General features: G+C 52.5%; 3 protein-coding genes across 6 annotated transcripts in view; 2 read left to right on the top strand and 1 right to left on the bottom strand.

Annotated features, from left to right (window-relative positions):
* Positions 1–2,703: 2,703 nt before the first annotated feature.
* On the bottom strand, positions 2,704–5,231 carry Zbtb3 (zinc finger and BTB domain containing 3). Its single transcript, XM_004646707.2, has 2 exons — positions 4,757–5,231; positions 2,704–4,501 (listed from the first exon to the last, which is right to left on the bottom strand). Exon 2 carries the CDS (start codon positions 4,450–4,452, stop codon positions 2,908–2,910), a length of 1,545 nt encoding a protein of 514 aa, XP_004646764.1. The 5' UTR covers positions 4,453–4,501; positions 4,757–5,231; the 3' UTR covers positions 2,704–2,907.
* Positions 5,232–9,149: 3,918 nt separating this feature from the next.
* Positions 9,150–12,217, top strand: Polr2g (RNA polymerase II subunit G). Of its 4 annotated transcripts, none has more exons than XR_002819225.1 (9): positions 9,150–9,259; positions 9,342–9,451; positions 9,926–10,085; positions 10,174–10,259; positions 11,321–11,371; positions 11,458–11,523; positions 11,633–11,689; positions 11,860–11,893; positions 12,030–12,217. XR_002819225.1 is itself a non-coding variant. In XM_023707003.1 (8 exons), the coding sequence occupies exons 1-8, from the start codon at positions 9,248–9,250 to the stop codon at positions 12,041–12,043; spliced, it is 504 nt and encodes a 167-aa protein (XP_023562771.1). In that variant the 5' UTR covers positions 9,150–9,247; the 3' UTR covers positions 12,044–12,217. The 4 variants fall into 4 exon arrangements, 2 of the variants coding, with proteins under 2 accessions (XP_023562771.1, XP_004646763.1); XR_002819224.1 differs by having other exon boundaries at positions 11,618–11,689; XM_023707003.1 differs by lacking the exon at positions 10,174–10,259.
* Positions 12,218–17,776: 5,559 nt separating this feature from the next.
* Positions 17,777–18,265, top strand: part of Taf6l (TATA-box binding protein associated factor 6 like) — a 13,313-nt gene continuing 12,824 nt past the window's right edge. Inside the window, exon 1 of the mRNA XM_023707042.1 lies at positions 17,777–18,089. The gene's annotated coding sequence lies outside the window, so the exon portion shown is untranslated. The remainder of the gene's footprint in view (positions 18,090–18,265) is intronic.

Genomic DNA, 18,265 nt, shown 5'->3' with positions numbered 1-18,265 from the left:
CACACACACACACACACACACACACACATACACAAATAAATAAAAATTAAAAAAAAAAATCTTACCAAAGCAGTTTGGCCAGAAGCCACTTATTGTGTTATTTCTGCTAGTAATTTTCCAGCCCAGCTGGCCATATGCCAGGATTATAAACCCCAGTGTCCTTGCTGCACTGGGTGCCAAGTCCAGTCTGCCCCAGCAGACCTGCTTGCCGTAGCCGTGTATTGTCATGTGGCCCTGTGATAAGGTCTACTTTACCATGCTTTTAAAAGGTGAATTAAAGTTGTCATGGGTGCATGTTTGTTTGTTTTTGTACAGGGAATTGAACTCACGCACTTGCACCTGCCAAGCAGGCACTTGTCCCACTGAGTTACATCCCCAGTCTGGTCGCATGTTTTATTTGGGGCTGGTTCTGCTTTCTGATGCTTTGTTGTTATTTTTCAACCTCTGTGGAGCTGGAGGCTGCATCCGTACCTAGGCCTTGTGGTTCCCACACAAGATAGGAAAGCTCTGAATAGGGAGAAAAGCTTTGGGACATGAGGGACCCTTAGAAAGTGTTCTTGGGGCCGAGGAGATGGCTCAGTAGAATAAGCACTTCCCTGGCAAGCTCAAGGGCCTGAGTTCAATTCCCGGTTCTGCCAAAGAAAAAAAGAGTGTTCTCAGACACACACATCCCCCCGCTACCTGTACAGTAAGGCCCTATACATGAGTTGTCCCTGATTGGTGAGTCCAACCAGGGGAGTCTTAATGCAGCTTTGAGATCAAGGTACAGTGCATATCACTTGTGCTCCTGGTGTCCCTTCCTCACCAGCACTGCCTTCCCATTGCTCCCAGATGCCCCCAGCTGAGCCATGTGCTTTACGGCACCATGAGGAACACTGGCAGGACCACAACAGTGCTGCAAACCTGTGTGCACGTGTGTAAGTTCACAACTTGAAGTGTCTGCCAGGCAGGGACTGACCACACTTGTATTCCGTTACTATTCTGTTAAAGATGGGGCAGGGGCTCAATGATGAAATGTCTTTGTGTAGCACACAGAAATTCTTGATTTTGACTTCCGGACAGCAAAGGAAAAATACAGACTTTTAAATTTCATTTTAAAGTTTTTTTTAGAAATAGGGCCTGGCAGTTGCCCAGCCCAACCTCAAACTCAAGGCTCAATCATTCCCCCTGCCTCAGCCTCCCACTGGCAGGAACTACAAGGATGCACCACCGTAATTTTGGGCAGCGAAAACACGTAGAATGCTGAAAGTTCACACACTCACACCAAAGAGGAAAAAAGTTTCCTTCCAGAAGCGTACTGTGTTCCCCTTTCCCTGTGTTCCTCACGAGGGAGGGAGGAGGCCTTTTGGGGAGCCCAGGCCCTGCAGCCTTCTCTTCCCTCAGCTCACGGCAACCCCTGCTGTTGGTAGCGTCAGCAGCCTCAGCATCCGCTGCCAGCCCTGTCCCTTCCTGCTGGCTGCCCCGGGGCCCGGGCCTCTTCCCCCAGCTACCACTCCGCTCTGCACCCCCAGGTGCCCTGTCACAGCCATGCTGTCCTCCGCAGGCGTACTGGGACAGTAAGGACATTTATATACAGCTAGGTCCACATCCTGGCTAGACCTTAAAGAGGCTGTTATTCGAAAATAAACTTGCAGGGGGGCTGGGGAGATGGCTCAGTGGAATAAGCGCTTCCCTGGCAAGCGCAAGGGCCTGAGTTCAATCCCTGGTTCTGCAAAAAAAACAAAAAAGAAAATAAACTTGCAGGGCCAGCCAAGTAGCTCAGTGGATTAAAGCCCCTGCAAGCAGGGGCAAGTCTGATCCCCAGGCCTGCTGTGCTGGCCCTGCCCCAGGGTGCACTGAGATAGCAACTGAGACTGGGTGTGGTGGTGCACACCTGCAATCCCAGTGCTTGGGAGGCTGAAAACGAGGATCACAAGTCTGATCTGTAGTGAGACCCTGTAGACTCTGGACTAAAATACATTAAAAATAAAAGGAGGGTGAGGCTGGGCACAGTGGCACACCTGTAATCCCAGCACTCAAGAGGCTGAGGCAAGAGGATCACTGTGCGCCCAAGGCATGCGTGGACTACATAGTACAGTCTGGACCATACGAGACCCCAAAATGGGGCCACATACCCCATCACGTGGAGGATGAGGGTTCATGTGACAATCACGATACAGCCCAGAACACAATTGCAGTAAACCATAATTGTGTAGGATGCCCTACTTTGTACACCTAATAAGGCCTACGTCGCCCCACAGCCTGTCTCATGTTTTTCTTATTATGATCAGACCTGTCCTACCCACAGCTGTCAGATGAAAGAACTGGAAGCAAGGACAACATGCAGGTTTGGGAGAAAGCAGCTGACACCAGCTCTCAAGGTCATTTCACGTGCGCTTTATGGCCCCGCATGTGGGGCAGTGGTTATGCCTGGGAAGCTTCCCAGGGCTCTGCCGCAGTCCTGCTCACCTGGCTGGGAGGAGACGGGAAGGGCTTTGCGCCAGGCAGAACTTTCATTTCCTCACCAGCAGGAGTACTGGGGAAGCCAAAGCAAGGGGGTTGCTGTGAAGTCAAGACCAGCCTGGGATACACAGTGAGTTCAAGGCCAGCCTGGACTACATAGAGACCTTGTCTCAAAAAATACAAAATAAAAATAAAAACTTTTTAAAAGATAAAGGGAAAAAGAAAGCCAGCCAGGTGTTGTGGGGTACACACCTGTAATCCTAGCATTTAGGAGGCTGAGTCAGGAGGGTCAAGGAGAGTTCCAGGTCAGCGTGGGCTACACAGCCAGTTCGAGGCCAGCCTGAACTGAATAGCAAGACCCTATAGTAAAAATAACAATAAAAATGGAAAGCTGACCACCTCTGTGCTGCCCCCTAAGGCGAAGAAGTCAAAGAGCAGGCCTGGGAAGAGCTCTTGCACCCAAGATCAGTTCTTGGGGCCAAATAAAAATTCTTTTGGTGCCCCTCCCCCACCACTGTTCTGTCTATCTGTAGTTGGGGAGCCAGGGTGGGGCTGTATCCCCAGAACGGAACCAGCCTCTGGATCGGTTCTACTGCGCTTGGCCAGGTCCTCATTGTGGGCTTTGCGGATGTGGCGGTAGAGGTCCCCCGACTGGGTATAGCTGCGCAGACAATAGCGGCACTCATAGGGCCGCTCCCGCGTGTGGACGGTGGCGTGTCTTCGAAGTGTGTAGGAGCATGAGAAGGTCTTACCACAGGTCTTGCAGGTGGGAACGTCCTCGGTAAATGCCCCAAAACCTGGGGCTGCTTCATATTCAGAGGATGGGTACAGCGGCTCCTGCAGGGCTGGGGGTGTAGGCAGCGGCAAGGTCACCAGTCCTCGAGGGTACTGCCCAGATCCTGGCAGTAGATGGTAGGACAAGTGCGCATCGGGCGCCAGGAAGTGGTCACTTGGCCCCGCCTCCTCCAGGTCCACACCCCCAGGCTCCTCAAAAGCTTGGGGCTGGGAGGGCTGGGGGGGCTGGGGGTGTTGGGGAGGCTGTCCTCCAAACAGCGCCCCTGGGGGTGGGAATAGACTCTCGGGACCCTGAGGCTGCTCCTCAGTCACCTCTGTCTCCTCATCAGAGATCACGATGGCTTCCACTTTTACCTGAACCAGCTCGGCTTCAACTGGGGTTGGGGCTGCAGGGTAGAAGCTTTGCAGTGGTCCTCCAGGGTCCCGGGGCTCCACCACCCGCAGGTTCTCAGGACCCACCCCAAGGGGAGTCAGGGGCTCCACAGAAATTGCAGGGAGTCCAGAAGGAAAGTAGTTTGTAGGCAGGGCCTCTGTGGAGCTACTGGGACTGCCCAGAGACACAGACCCTTCTGCCCCCGGTGGGGGTGCTGCCCGCAGATTTGACGACTCTAACTCCATGCCAGGCTGTGTGGTGTCTGCACCACCAGGCACGGGTGGCTCCTCTGGAGGACAGATAGCAGGTAAGGGGGCAGCTGAGCTCTTCCATTCCTCTTTACCCCACTGGCCTGAAGATTCAGAAGATGCCAGTGATGGCTGAGGACCATGGGAAGTGCTGGACAGAAACTCCAAGCTGGGGGGCTGTGTGCTGGGTTCTTCCTCCTTCTTCGTGCTGTCAGCCTCTGCCAGAGCCCGGGCTTGCAGCCTCTGTTTACACACCTTGACTATGTCATTCATGTGCAGGTAGCTGGCAGCCGCCAGCACATCCTCCATGGGCGTGTCGCCCCGCAGAGCCAGCTGGCCGGCATACATGAAGTCCAGCAGCAGCCCAAAAGCTGGAGCCGTGACAATCTCATTGTGAATACACACCAGATCCCTCTTGTCCAGGTCCCGCTCTTTGTAGAAAAGTTGGAAGAAGGGGCTACAGGAGGCCAGCACGGCTCGATGGGCCAAGAATTGGGTGCTACCCACCATCACCGTGCAGTCACAAAGGAAGCCCTGGGACCGCTGTTCCCGGAGGCTCTGCAGCAGCTGTTGGCTGTGTTCTGGAAACTCCATAGCACCCCACGAAGGGAAGGCACCCCTAAAGGTCCCCACAAGTGGCTCCCTGGGGAGAGAGGGCAGCAGGTTAGGGCAGGTGACTTCCTAGGCAGCCTCAGTGTCAGCCCCTAACTCTGGCACACCCCTCAAGGCCGCAACCAACACCCCAACCCGGAAAGATCGATTTAAATAGCTACACTGCCCCACACCCTCACCAGCCCCCCTTTACACCCCGTGTACTATTAGCTCCGCCCCTCGCGCTAAGCGTAGCAGCAGGCCCCGCCCCCAGGAAAAGCCCTGCCCCGGAAGTCCCGCCCCTAACTAGCCTCGGCTTCCTCGATGGCCACCCCGTAGCGTCTAACGACTCCTCCAACCGGGAGTCTCGGCGCGTAAGCCTCTGGAGTGGTGCCTCCACGTCCGATCCAGACCCTCTCTGGGCCACTGCCTCTCGCGCTCAAGGGCCCAAAGCTTCCGGGGTGGGAACTACAGCAAAACCTAGTCTCACCCACCAACAAGCAGCCTGAGCGGGGCTCCGCCCTTTCGCGCCGTCTTCTCCGCGATTGGCGCGAGCTCGCCGTCCCCGTCGCGGATTGGTTCGCTGCTAGCTCGCGGTCAGGCGGTGAGCGCATCTCCGAGCGGGTGTGGTCGCCGTCGCTCAGAGCGCGGATCCAGATTGGTTGGCACTCTGGACGGACGCGCACTTTCCTCCTAGTCCAGCCTTCGTGGCTTTGGCACCCCGGGATTGGCCGACCTTCTGCTTTTGCCTGAGGGTGCACAGCCGAGGGGTCCCGGGGAGGAGGCCCAGCCGCGCGCCCCCGCTGTTGCCCGCGGGAAGTCCTCCCTCGGTAAATGCACGCACCGCGCTGCCCGCTCGAGTCCAGGACGCAGGGTGCCCGTGCGGTAGATGAAAAGCCTGGTCGCTTCTGGAGACGTCGTTAGGGGATCCTACCTAGGCAGGGGGCACGCTGCTGAGCGGACGCACTGGTAGGCTGGGCGTTCAGCGCGTTGTCCGCGTCGCCACACTCGGCTTCTCCACGCTAATCTGCACCCGGCGCTCTGCTCTGCCCCAGATGCAACCACCGGGTGGCATCTGCCAAGCACCCTATGCTAGGTACCTGCCGGCCTTTGTTTGACCCGGAACTTACACCACACTGCACCTCTTCCCACTGTACAAGGTCAAAATGAAGCACCCTCAGTCTGATAGCACATGGCTGTAATCCCAGCACTGTGGGAGGCTGAGGCAGGAGTGGTACAAGTTCTAGCTCAGTTACATTTAGAGATGCTAGCCCTGGCTCAAAAATAAAATTTAGGGGGCCGGGGAGATGGATAAGCGCTTGACTGGCAAATGCAAGGATCTGAGTTCAATCCCCGGTTCCGCCAAATAAATAACTAAATAAAGTAAAATAAAAATAGGGGCCGGGGAGATGGCTCAGTAGGATAAGCGCTTGACTGGCAAATGCAAGGATCTGAGTTCAATCCCCGGTTCCGCCAAATAAATAACTAAATAAAGTAAAATAAAAATAGGGGCCGGGGAGATGGCTCAGTGGAATAAGCACTTGCCTGGCAAGCGCAAGGGCCTGAGTTCAATCCTCGGTTCCATCAAAGAAAAAGAAAAAGGGGCTGGTAAGATGGCTCAGTGGTCTAAAGCACCTACTTAGAACAAGCTCAGGAAAGCACAGGGACCGTGGTTCAATCCCCCAGCACCACATGCCAGCCAGCCCCGTCCCCAGGTGGGCTGAGCTGGCCACACACACACACACACACAAATAAATAACATTTAAAAAAAAAAAAAAGTAAAATTTAAGGGCTGCAGGATTGTAGCTTAGTGCAGAAACTCTGGGTTCAAATTTCTTTTCTTTCTTTTTTTTTTTTTTTTTTTTGCGGAACCGGGGATTGAACTCAGACCCTTGCACTTGCCAGGCAAGTGCTTATCCTACTGAGCCATCTCCCCGGCCCCCTGGGTTCAAATTTCAATATCTCACACACACAACTAAAGATTATAGCTATTTATTACAAAATAGAAATATACTTTCTTCAATATACTGTCTACACAAATAAGCTTTTGTGTGTGTGTATGTGTGTGTGTTTGTGTATGTGTGTTGTAGATTGAACCCAGGGTCTTCCTGTTTGTTTCCAGATAGTTCACACAAATTTATTAAAATTGGCATCTTTAACCTTCTCTTCAGCGAACATCTATCTGATCGTCTGCAATAGAAGACAACCGGTTTTAACCCTATTTCCAGAGTTCAACTCATAAAATATTGGGGAATACAGTCTTGCTGTTGTTAAGCACACTCACTGAACACAAATGCCCCAATCCTAACATTTTGTTCTCATTTATTTATTTATTTATTTGAGATACAGTCTCCCTGAACTCACTGTACATGAGCATGGCCTCAAACTTTTTTTTTGTTGTTTGTTTTATTTTTTCCCATAATTTTATTTATTTATTTATTTTTTTTGGTGGAACCAGGGATTGAACTCAGGCCCTTGTGCTTGCCAGGGAAGCACTTATTCTACTGAGCCATCTCCCCGGCCTTGGCCTCAAACTCTTGGTGATCCTTTTACCTTATCCTCCTGAGTGCTAACATAAACACACTTGCTCAAACCAAGAAACATGCAGGCCTGCTGGTGCACACCTTAATCCCATTTGTTTGGAAGGCTGAGACAGGAAGTTGGAGACCACCTTTGATTCGGCCCGCGAGTCGACGTGGGGTAATGACCTGGAGGAGGAACGGGGATGAAAAAGACAGGGCAAGAGACACGAGAGACGAAGACAAGACAGGCTTTCTGATCAAGTCTCGTTTATTGAGGAAGTGAACAGGGGCTAAATAGCCGTATAGTGGAAGCAGTTGGGTGGGACTAGTTGTGGATTGGTGGTGGAGGTCCAGGACCACAGGAAGATGTCGAGGCAAGCGGGGATTGGTGCTGCAGCACTTCTTGCCCAAATAAGGGAAAATATAACAGGAACGTTCTATCGCCCCCCACACACCTTGAACAAGGTACTCTCAAATTAAAAAACCTGATGGCAGGCTGGGAATATAGCTCAGTGGCATAAGCACCTGCCTGTCAAGTACAAGGTCTGAGGAAGAGACAATCACCCTCTGCATCCCTCTACTGTCCTTTTGCTCCAGGCTGCATCTTGGCAGTAGAGTAAATAGCAGTGAAAGACACAAGTTTGGGTCAGGTCAGTTTAGAATACGGGAAAAGAGAAGGACCTCTACAAAAAACCACCAAGCACTGCAACAATAGATTAAAGACACACCAAAAAATGGCTATTCCGTGTTCATGAATTGGGAGAACATAAAACACCTGGAAGCCAAGGGGGTGAGCTCTCGTTGCTAGGTCTCAAGCAGAATGCATCATCTTGATGTTGTAGGCAGCTGAGTTAGATAGAAATATAGGCAGTCAGACAGGACTAGCCTTCAAGGAGACAGTATGGAAGACAAGATGGCTGCAACCTTGGGAGAGACACCCACCCCTTCTGCGGGCCAGTCCTCAAGATAAAAGAGTAAACAAATGCAGCCACATACCTCTCTAGTGATGGGCATCAGGGATTGATATTCTAAATAGGCATCAATCACCTGGAAACCAGAGAGTCACTGACCCAATAGCCTATGGGAATTTTACCTGAGCAACTGTACTTGTAATCTTATTGGTTGACCATAGTTTTGTCCCACCTCATGCTCACTTAGCCAGTTCCCTTGTTTTCTACCTTAGACCCACCTCACTATGGGTTTTGCTCTATAAAAATCTCTAGAAAAGACAGATCTGGGGGCAACCCGCACGGGCCCTCCTTCTGTGCTCCTAACTTCCATTGTTCCTAGAATTCATTCTTCAGATTTAGATTTTTTATTTTTATTTTTGGTGGAGCCAGGGATTGAACTCCGGCCCTTGCACTTGCCAGGGAAGCACTTATTCTACATCTCCCGGCCCCGTTCTTTAGATTTAGAGAACACGAACTCAGCCCAGGTATCTTAGGTTGCGAGTTTCATTCCCTTGTATCAAGGGAGTCCATGTGCCTTCGATAGCCACAGCTATCTGAGAGGTAGTTTTCTGTCCCTGGGAACCAGTCTCCCTGCAGTGGGACAGCACTAAGGAAAGTGAGCTCTCGGAAGAGAGCAGTTCTCGCTTACCACACAGAGACGCTCAGTACTTGGGACAGGACGCCTGCTTAAGGCCAACGACTGCTGGGTTCTAGCCAGCCGCTGTCTGCAGGGGCATTTTGACTCAAGAATTCAGCTGGAGGATTTCACATGCTGACCAATGGAGGGGGGAAGGGGCTGTCTGCAGAAGTGGGTGTGTGGGTGGAGTGCCCCATAATCCCAGCATTTATCGAGTTAATAAAACTGTCTTAAAAGAAAAATGGCTGGGGATGTAGGTCAGTGCGACGGCCCTGGGCTCAATATTCAATCCCAAGTAACACACACACACACACACACACACACACACTATGGGCAGAGTTGTACCAGGTAAACGGCTAATGCAGTGCTTATTGAGAGAAGCAGTCTGAATATTCGTTGTTTCATCTCCTTTCCCCATAATGAATTCTGCCTGCAAGTACTGGCTGTGCGCTGGCGGCAATTGCTGGTCTAGCGCGCACATCGCTCGCTGCACGCCCAGCGGGCCAGAGGAGTAAATTCGCCGCGCGGCGGCTCCCGGCGCCCGCACGAGGTGGGGGCGGGGCCTCGCGAACCCGCCCACGCCGAGTGGCCAATCGGATTCGCAGAGGCCGGAAGTCGGCGCAGGCACTTCCGGGGCGCCGGGAGACCGCTGCGGCCGCGCCCGCAGACTACGAGAGCTCCGCGGAAAAATGTTTTACCACGTGAGCCGGCGTGGGGCGGTGGGGACCGGCCGGGGCCCGCCCCTGGCCCGCGTTCACCTGCTCCACGGTCCTCTCCCCGCAGATCTCCCTGGAGCACGAGATCCTGCTGCATCCGCGCTACTTCGGTCCCAACCTGCTCAACACGGTGAAGCAGAAGCTGTTCACAGAGGTGGAGGGGACCTGCACGGGGAAGTGAGCGCGGCCCGGGCCGGCACCAGGCCCTTGCACCCTACCGGCATCCCGCGCCGGGCACGCAGCCTGTGGAGGGCGGCGTGCCGGCCCTCTGTCCCGGGTCCAGGGCCTCAGTGTTTCTGAAAGAAGGACTAGGAAAAGCAGTTTAGGGGACGGGTAAGAGGGCCGGCGCCGATGCCTCCGAGCTCGGCGTCGAGTCGTCCCACGCGCATCGGAGGGAGCAGGGACTGCGTCCGCGAGCAGTGGGAAGTTTGGGCCTCAGTTGCCAGAACGGTCAGGGACTGCTTAGTCTGTTTTGTTTTGCTGAGGCAGAGTCTGGCTGAGTAGGCTGAGTAACAGACAGACCTGGGGCTCACCATTCTCCTACATCAGTCTTCCAGGTGGTGAGAACACAGTCATGAGCTACAGGTTCACAGCTGGCTTGCATCCTGTTTCCAAAAACACACACATACACTGCCTTTTCCACTTCTGCAGGTATGGTTTTGTCATTGCTGTCACCACCATTGACAACATTGGTGCAGGTGTGATCCAGCCAGGCCGCGGCTTTGTCCTTTACCCAGTTAAGTACAAGGCCATTGTCTTCCGGCCCTTTAAAGGTGAGGTCGTGGATGCTGTGGTCACTCAGGTCAACAAGGTGAGCCATCTGGATGGGCTACTGCAGGGTGCGATGCAGGTGACCCTCAGGAATCTGGGCGAGCCTGCTTTAGGAACTCTTCTGTTAGCCAAGTCAAGTCCCATGCCTCAGTTTCTTCATCTTGCTGTGGTCACGTGAGTCAGCGTTAAGGTGGCAATGTGCAGTGACTGGAAGGTGGGTGTGTGCACTCTTTATCACAGTCCTTCGAGTTGCTTCGCCGTTAAGTCCTAGGCTGTGCTGTTTATGATGACACTGGATTTACTTAAGACAAACATTAACAGAAATAAATGCTACAATTTGGACATGTTAGAAACAAGATTAATAGTATTGGGGCGGGGGAGATGGCTCAGTAGAATAAGTGCTTCCTTGGCAAGCGCAAGGGCCTGAGTTCAATCCCCAGTTCCACAAAAAAAAAAAAAAAAAAGAATTAAGTACTGTTTGTGGTTTTTTTTTTTTTTTTCCTGTACAGGGGATTGAACTCAGGCCCTTGTGCTTGCCAGGCAGGAGCTTATGCCACTGTTCTATCTCCCTTGCCAATAGTAAGAATCAAAGGCTGGCCAAATAGTTTAGCAGATTAAAGCACCTGCAAGCAGGCACAGGGGCCACAGGTTCAATCCTCAGGCCTGTTGTGTAGGCCCTGCCCCCAGAGCATGCTAAGAAGGCAATTGAGACTGGGCATGGTGGTACACTCCTGTAATCCCAGCTCTTGGAAGGCTGTAAGTAGGCAGATCACTGAGTCTGATTTAGTAGTGAGATCCTGAACACCCTGTAGATCCTTCCTTAAAATAAAAAAAGAATCAAATAATCACAGACACTTAAGTCTGTCTTAATTACTTTTCTCTGGTTGCTGGAACAAAATACCTAACACCCAAAATTAAGGAAGGAAAGGTTTATTTAGCTCACAGTTAGTGGAGTTTTCAGTCCATACTTGGCTGACTCCAAGGCAGAGTGGAACATGGCAGAGGGCAGCAGTTTATGGCATCTGCAAAGAGCAAAGGGAGGATCAGCAGGTGTGGCAGAGAGCAAGCTTCTCTCCCTTATACTGCATCCAGGCTATCTACCCAGGGTGGGTGCAGCACTGAAACCCATAATCCTAGCAGTGGATCATGAATTAATCACAAACTCTAGAAGCCTGCCCATGACTGCATGAGGCTGTGGGGAGGGGGCACCTAGAACACTCCATAGCAAAGTCTTGTGGGATGAGAGAGACAGCACAGTCATTTGTTTTCATCCAGGTTGGGCTCTTCACAGAAATCGGGCCGATGTCATGCTTCATCTCTCGACATGTGAGTGTGGCATGTGGTGGGGTGAGAGGACAGCCTTGCTCCTGAGTGTCTGGAGAGCCTGCTGACTGGTCTCATTTTCCTTCCAGTCCATCCCATCGGAGATGGAGTTTGACCCCAATTCCAACCCACCCTGCTACAAGACAATGGATGAGGTGAGCTGAGGGCGGCTTGGAGGAAGGAGGGAGCCCTTTATGAGGGGAACATGGCTTGGGCAGTCACAAGCGGCTTGCACTGTCCTCTCCCCAGGACATTGTTATTCAGCAGGATGATGAGATCCGCCTGAAGATCGTGGGGACCCGTGTGGACAAGAATGACATTGTGAGTTTGCTGTCCTCTCCAACCTACTGTTTCCCGGCAGGGTTGAGAACTGTGGGTTTCTCAGCAGCTGTGGCTCCATGGCTCTGTGTTTTCCTGCCCCAAAGCTCAGGCTCAGGGTGGGACAGATGCCAAATCCTTGCTGTGGCTCATGTTGGCTTTTCCTCCCGCAGTTTGCGATTGGTTCCCTGATGGACGATTACCTGGGTAAGTGCCTGTCTGGGTGCTATTCCCTGGAACCGGGTGTTTGCTTGGAGGACCAAGGTCCAATGTCTTCAGTCTGGGAAAGATACAGCCAGGACCACCGGACTAACTGCCAGGCTTCTTCTGCACCTGTTCACAGGGCTTGTAAGCTAAGCTTGAGGCCTCCTGCATGCTGGGTACCGGCGAGGAAAGTGTGTGGTCCTGTGCATCCAGCTGCTCAGGGGCACAGGCTCCTTGTCCCCAGGAGGTGCCTGCTTGTCCATCCTGCTCTGTTACGGACCTGGGATGCCTGTCAGTGTTGTACCCATAAAAGGCCCTTGGTTCTCATGCTGTGCTGTCTTCACTTGTAGTAGGAACAGTTCGTTTTTAGAACGTCTGCAGGGCTGAGTGCTCCAACTCCTTTTTTCCCTAGGCCAGAGGCCTGGCCCATGCTTAGCCTCTGGAGGGATTTAATGAACTTAGCTTAGATTTAAAGTTAAAGTAGACTGAAGTGAAGGTGAACTCTGAGACTGAATCTTAACTTGCAGTAAATGACACCATCCTCGGTTCTTCTGAGTTCTAATCTAGTTCCATGATGTTTGTCCCTGCGGTACCCTTGACCATCCCAGGATTATGAGTTGGACATGGGAGGGGAGACTTCAGATAGGGGAAGACTGACAGGAGGGTAAGGAGTCAGATGGGAGGATGACGTAACCCAGGGGCCTGGGCCAGGCCCACCCATCCCTGTGCCGAGCATGAGCGTGCCCTTGGCCTTGCATTGAACTGCAGATGCGAAAGCACTGTGGTACATTTAGGGTGACAGGAAACACCAGAAATGTCTGCAGGGCTCACCCGACAGCACTGTGGCTCGGCAGAGCTCTTCTGGGCCTGACCCGGTGCTGCCATGCATGTACAGGACGGGCCTCATGTTGCTCCCGTTTGTCCCACCTTGGGACGCTACTGCTTGTCCTCCCTGCCCCTTTGCTCCCTTTCAGTCTGGGGCAGCTGTATCCCTAGCCTTTCTGCCTCTGTAAGGACAGCCATGTGAGGGATGCATGAGTTTCAATTGGTAGCAGAGCTGGTGTCAGCCACAGCAAGATGACTTAGAATCCTAGTGGCAAGACCATTTTCTGGAGTTGCTGTAATTTTTTTTTTTTTCTTTCACGCATTAAGTACAGGGTCTCACAGCCTCCCAAGTGCTGGAATTTCAGGGCTGTGTTACCACACCCAGTCTCAGTCCCCACCTCACTGTGCCCCCGGGGAGGTGGGGCCAGCAGGACATACGGGGATTGAACCTGGCTGCTGTGCTCTGCCTCAGCAAGTGCTTTTAGTCTGCTGAGCTATCCAGCTGGCCCTGGAGTTGCTGTATTAAGACATACAATATTCACATGGTGAGGACAGACCATCCCTGATGCCTGAGGCAGGGACAGAAATGGCACCCAGAAGCTTGGGACCAGAAGAAAGAGGTGTCACTGCCCCCAGGGGCACATTCTTGCTCGGGACCCTTGGAAGGTAGTGTGGGCCCAGGACGCCTTCTACTGCCAGATATCCAACCTGCCCAGCCTGAGCAGAGAGGTCCCAAAACCTGCTGGACCAAGGCCTGGAACCTGCTAAACTGCACTCAGAGGGACCCTGCCTGCAAGCAAACTTGGGAAGGGGTGCAGCCCTGAGGATGGCCAGAGAAGATGGGTGTGAGTGTGGGTCCAGCACCAGCACCTGGCAGACCCAAGCCAGTGCTCCCCGGACACAGCACACCTCACACCTGGAGATCTTGTCTCCTGTTTCCTGGGTCCGCTACTGCAGTGGGATTGGCGCGGAGAGAGCAGGCTTACACGCACTCCGCTCAGGTTTGTGTGCCAGGTGTCGTACTTGTTTCTGCAGTGCTGGGGACAAACCTAGAGCTGTGGGCATGCGGTGGTCTCTGTGAGCTGCTCCTAGTCCTTTCTTAAATTTTGGCAGGGGACGTTCCTGTAGCTCAGCAGCGCAGCACCTACCTGGCAAGTGCAGGGTCCTGTGTTAATTCCTGTACCAAATAAAACTTGACCCAAGAAGCGCAGGGGGTGGGCCGGCGGGCTGGTTGCTGGCCTCTGAGCTCTGCTCTGCTGGGTGTGCGGGCGCCATGTCGGGCCGCGAAGGTGGCAAGAAGAAGCCCCTGAAGCAGCCCAAGAAACAGGCCAAGGAGATGGACGAGGAAGATAGAGCGTTCAAACAGAAGCAAAAGGAAGAGCAGAAGAAACTTGAGGAGCTAAAAACGAAGGCCGCGGGAAAGGGCCCCCTGGCCACAGGTGGAATTAAGAAATCTGGCAAAAAATAAACTGCTCCTTGTGTGTACGATGATGACGACCCTGGATTCCATTCCTATTCAGATATCTGGCTGCCCTGCCATAACATCTCTTGACACCTATAACTACAGTGAAGTGTGTTCTTGGAGTCTGTTGTACATGTAAGAATAAAATTTTATAAAAAAAAAAAAAAAAAAAAAAAAAAAAAAAAAAAAAAAAAAAAAAAAAAAAAAAAATAAAAAAAAAAAAACAAAACAAAACTTGACCCAAGGTCTCAATTGCCCAGGCTCATCTTGAACTTGTAGTACACCTTCCTCAGCTTCCAAAGTAGCTGGTGTTACACCATCCTGCCAGATTTGTGTTAAATGTCTCATATTTTGGGGCTGTTGAGATGGTTCAGTGGTTTAAAGCACCTACTTAGAACAAGCTTAGCAAAGCACAAGGACCACGGTTCAATCCCCCAGCACCACATGCCAGCCAGCCCCGCCCCCCTGGTGGGCTGAGCTGGCCACACACACACACATAAATAAAATTAAAAAAAAAAATCTTTAAATGTCTCATATTTGTTGAATCTAGAAAGTTGACTCCAGGAGGTTTCTGGGCTAGATTTGTAATCTTGTTGCCATTGTAGGTGGGCTCCTGTATACCAAGGGCAGTTTACATGTGGGTGGGTTTTTCCCGGCCTCTGAACACTGCCTCTCCTTCAGGAGAATTCTCCCCAGGCCTCCAGGGATGCACTTACTGGGACCTTGTGTAGGGATCAACTCAAAGCAACAGCAGTCAGGGACAAATAGGGGTGGAGTAACAGCTTGGGGATACAATACAGCAGTCACAGGGTGAAGGTCCGGGTGATCTGGAGATGTCCCCACAACTCTTCTGGGTTTGTTGGGTCTTTTCACAGGAACTGAACCTAAGGTCTTCACGCTTAGCTGTGTACTCAGGACTTTTGTGTGCGTGTGTGACAGGGTTCTTAAATTGCCACGACTAGGTTTGAATCTGTGACCCACTTGCTTCAGCTTTCCAGAGTCCTAGGATGGCAGATGTGTGTAGATTTAAAAAGCTAAAAAGATGATAGGTGTCAACAGAGTGGTGCATGCCTATAATTCCAGCAGTTTCAGTCCCATGTGGGCCATTTAGGGAGACCCTGTCTCAAAATTTACAAATAAAAGGGCTGGGGATGTGGCACAGGGCCAAGGTTTGATCTCAGGCAGGTAGGAGTGCTGTGAGCTGAAGCAGGAGGATTGAGAGGCAGGCCTCAGATAGCTAGTCCTTATCTCAAAACATAAAAGCCTTTCAGCCACCACAGGATACCTCTCCCAGGGGCTCCATCTTGCCTTTTAGGAAGGGAGGAAGGCAGGGGATGTTGGAGCTGTGGGCTGAGTGGGTAGAGCAGGAAAACAAAGGCTAACTCGCTACTTCAGTGCTGAGACGTGAAGTGCTCAGAAACTGCCTGGGAAGCAGGCTCCCTGCAAAACCAAGATGCAGGAGCTGTTGCTTTTAAGAAAATGTAGAGGGCTGGGCGTGGTGGCACAAGCCTGTAATCCCAGTGGTACAGAGGGATGAAATTGCCCACCTGAAAGGAAAGTTACCCAGGAGGGGCAGAGTTGGTGTTCTCCACAACTGAAGAATGAATTTCAAGACAGACAAGGTTAAAAGAAGAATAGATTTATTGGGGGAAAGAAAGCTGCTGTCTGGAGAGGATAGAATAGGGGCCCTAGCGGGTTGTCCCAGGAAGCTCTCTTCCAGGGACTTCCATATTATAAAACCATGCTGTAAGGTGGGTCGAAGGCAAATGTAAAGTTGATTAAATCCAGGACCAAATAGGAAGCAAGTCATGGGACAGGGTCTCTTCCTGTTGGGGGTTGGGTGAGTGACTCTTTGGGGCTCTTTCAAGGTGACTGATAGCTATTTAGAATTATCAAGGGCCAGCCAGATAGCTCAGCAGACTAATGTGCCTGCTTAGGCGGGCACAGGGACCGGGATTTGATCTCGGGATTTGATCTCAGGTGTGCTGACAGCGACTGATGCTGCCTATAATCCTAGCACTTGGGAGGCTGAAAAATAGGATCACTAGGAGTCCAATCTGTATAGTAGGAGCCTGTAGACCCTGTACTAAATACATAAAACAACAAAACAAAAAAAGTATCAATCCCTGATGCTCATCTCTAGGGAAGTAGGAAGCTGTATTTATTTTTTCTAATTTATTTTATTTATTTATTTATTTAACATTTATTTATTGTGTGTGGCCAGCTCAGCCCACCAGGGGGCGGGGCTGGCTGGCATGTGGTGCTGGGGGATTGAACCGCAGTCCCTGTGCTTTGCAAAGCTTGTTCCAAGTAGGTGCTTTAGACCACTGAGCCATCTCTCCAGCCCCTGTATTTGTTTACTTTTGTCTTTTTTTTTTTTTTTTCTCGTTACTGGGGATTGAACTCAAGACTCTGTGCTTGCCAGGGAAGCGCTTATTCTACTGAGCTATCGCCTCAGCCCTATTTTTGTCTTGAAGTATAGCCCAAAGCGGAAGTGTATGTCCCTTCCAAAGGTGCAAAGTCACAGTTGTCTTCTTTATTTCTCCTTGAGGGCCTACCCCTGTCTGACTGCCTATAATTTTTCTATCTAATTTAGCAGACTACAACATCAGCACTCCTGAGGCTGAGGCAGGAGGATTGCTGTAAATTCAAGGCCAGCCTGATCTACATAATGAGTTCAAAGCCAGCTTGAACTACATAGCAATGCCGTTTCAAAAAAAAAAGAAAAGAAAAAAAAAAGTGGGCCTTGGGTGATGCTGCAGGCCTCTAGTCTCAGGAAGGCTGAGAGGAAAATTGCGGCAAGCTTGAGGCCAGCCTGCATTACATAGAGAGGGCATCTCAAAAACAATACAAAAATGTGTTTACCCACAATGAAAACTCTGGTATAAAGAGTAACTTAAGTCATTAGTTGGAAAACAAGATAAACACTTGCAGATCATAATGCTTTTTTTTTTCCTGAACCGGTGATTGAATTCATATCCTTGCGCTTGCCAAGAAGGCGCTTATTCTACCGAGCCATCTCCTCGGCGCGACCATAATGTTTTTGTTTGCTTGTTTTTTGTCTTTGGGGGGGCGGGGCGGCTCTTGCTACGCAGTTCAGGCTGGCCCACGGACAGTTTCCCTTCCCCCGCAGCGGGGCACCAGGTAGCCCAGGTTGGTCTCGAGCTCGCAAGGATCCTCCGGCCTCAGCCTGCACAAAGCCAGGATTAGCGCCACACCCAGCTCAGACTACTTGGTGAAGTGGACACGCCTGTAACCCCAACACTTGGCAGGCTGATGCAGGAGGACCACTGCCCTGGAGGCCAGCCTGGGCTACATAACGAGTTCAAGGCCTGCCAGGGTCCCAAGTTCAATTCCCAGTAGCCCCTCCGAAAAGAACAAAACAAAAAAGAGAAAATCACCAGGAGGAAAACAATCATTACCGCAAACGCGGACCCTGAAAAAGTATAGCTTGAAGAAGCGCAGCCACGTGATCAGGCGTCTGGCCAATCGCAAGGCGGGATGGCCCCTGGTGCGGGGCAGCGACTGTGGATTGGCTGTGCGGACCAGGGGCGAGACCGGCGCGGGGAGCGGGCTGTGGGCCGCCGCTCGGGCCTGCCGCGGGAGCAGCCTTCTCCGCGCGCTTCCCGCGGGGCCCTCGGGCAGGCCAGTCTGGCCGTCCGCCTCGCACCCCGCCGGCCGCCCCTGGTCCCGGGTTGTGGCCCCTGACCTCCGACCCTTCGCCTCCCGCCCCCGCTCGGCCCTGCGGCGACCTGGGCGCCCGGCCGTGGCCTGCTCGCTCCGCGCCTGGCCGACCTGCGCCCGCAGCGGGGGAGCTGTCGGTGAGGCGCGGCGGCGTTTGGGGGCGTACGCCGGCCGTCCAGGGCCTCCGCGCCCCACCTTGCAGCGAGCGGCGCGGCGCGGGACGCGCAGGTAAGCCCGAGCGCGGGCTCGCGACTACACCCTGTGCCCGGCGGGAGGCTTCCGCGGGCAGGAGTGCGCTGACGCTGCAGCGCCCCCGAGGGGGCGACGGCCGAGCGGGGCCCCGCCGCGCTGGGCCGCAGAGGCTGCTTCGGCGGAGGAAGGCGCTGTCGCCCTCGGCCGAGCGC

The sequence above is a fragment of the Octodon degus genome, unplaced genomic scaffold (assembly GCF_000260255.1).
Source record: "Octodon degus isolate 3935 unplaced genomic scaffold, OctDeg1.0 scaffold00279, whole genome shotgun sequence".
Classification (NCBI taxonomy): domain Eukaryota; kingdom Metazoa; phylum Chordata; class Mammalia; order Rodentia; family Octodontidae; genus Octodon; species Octodon degus.
The sequence above is the reverse complement of the archived record's forward strand: the minus strand, read 5'-3'. Positions and strand labels throughout refer to the sequence as shown.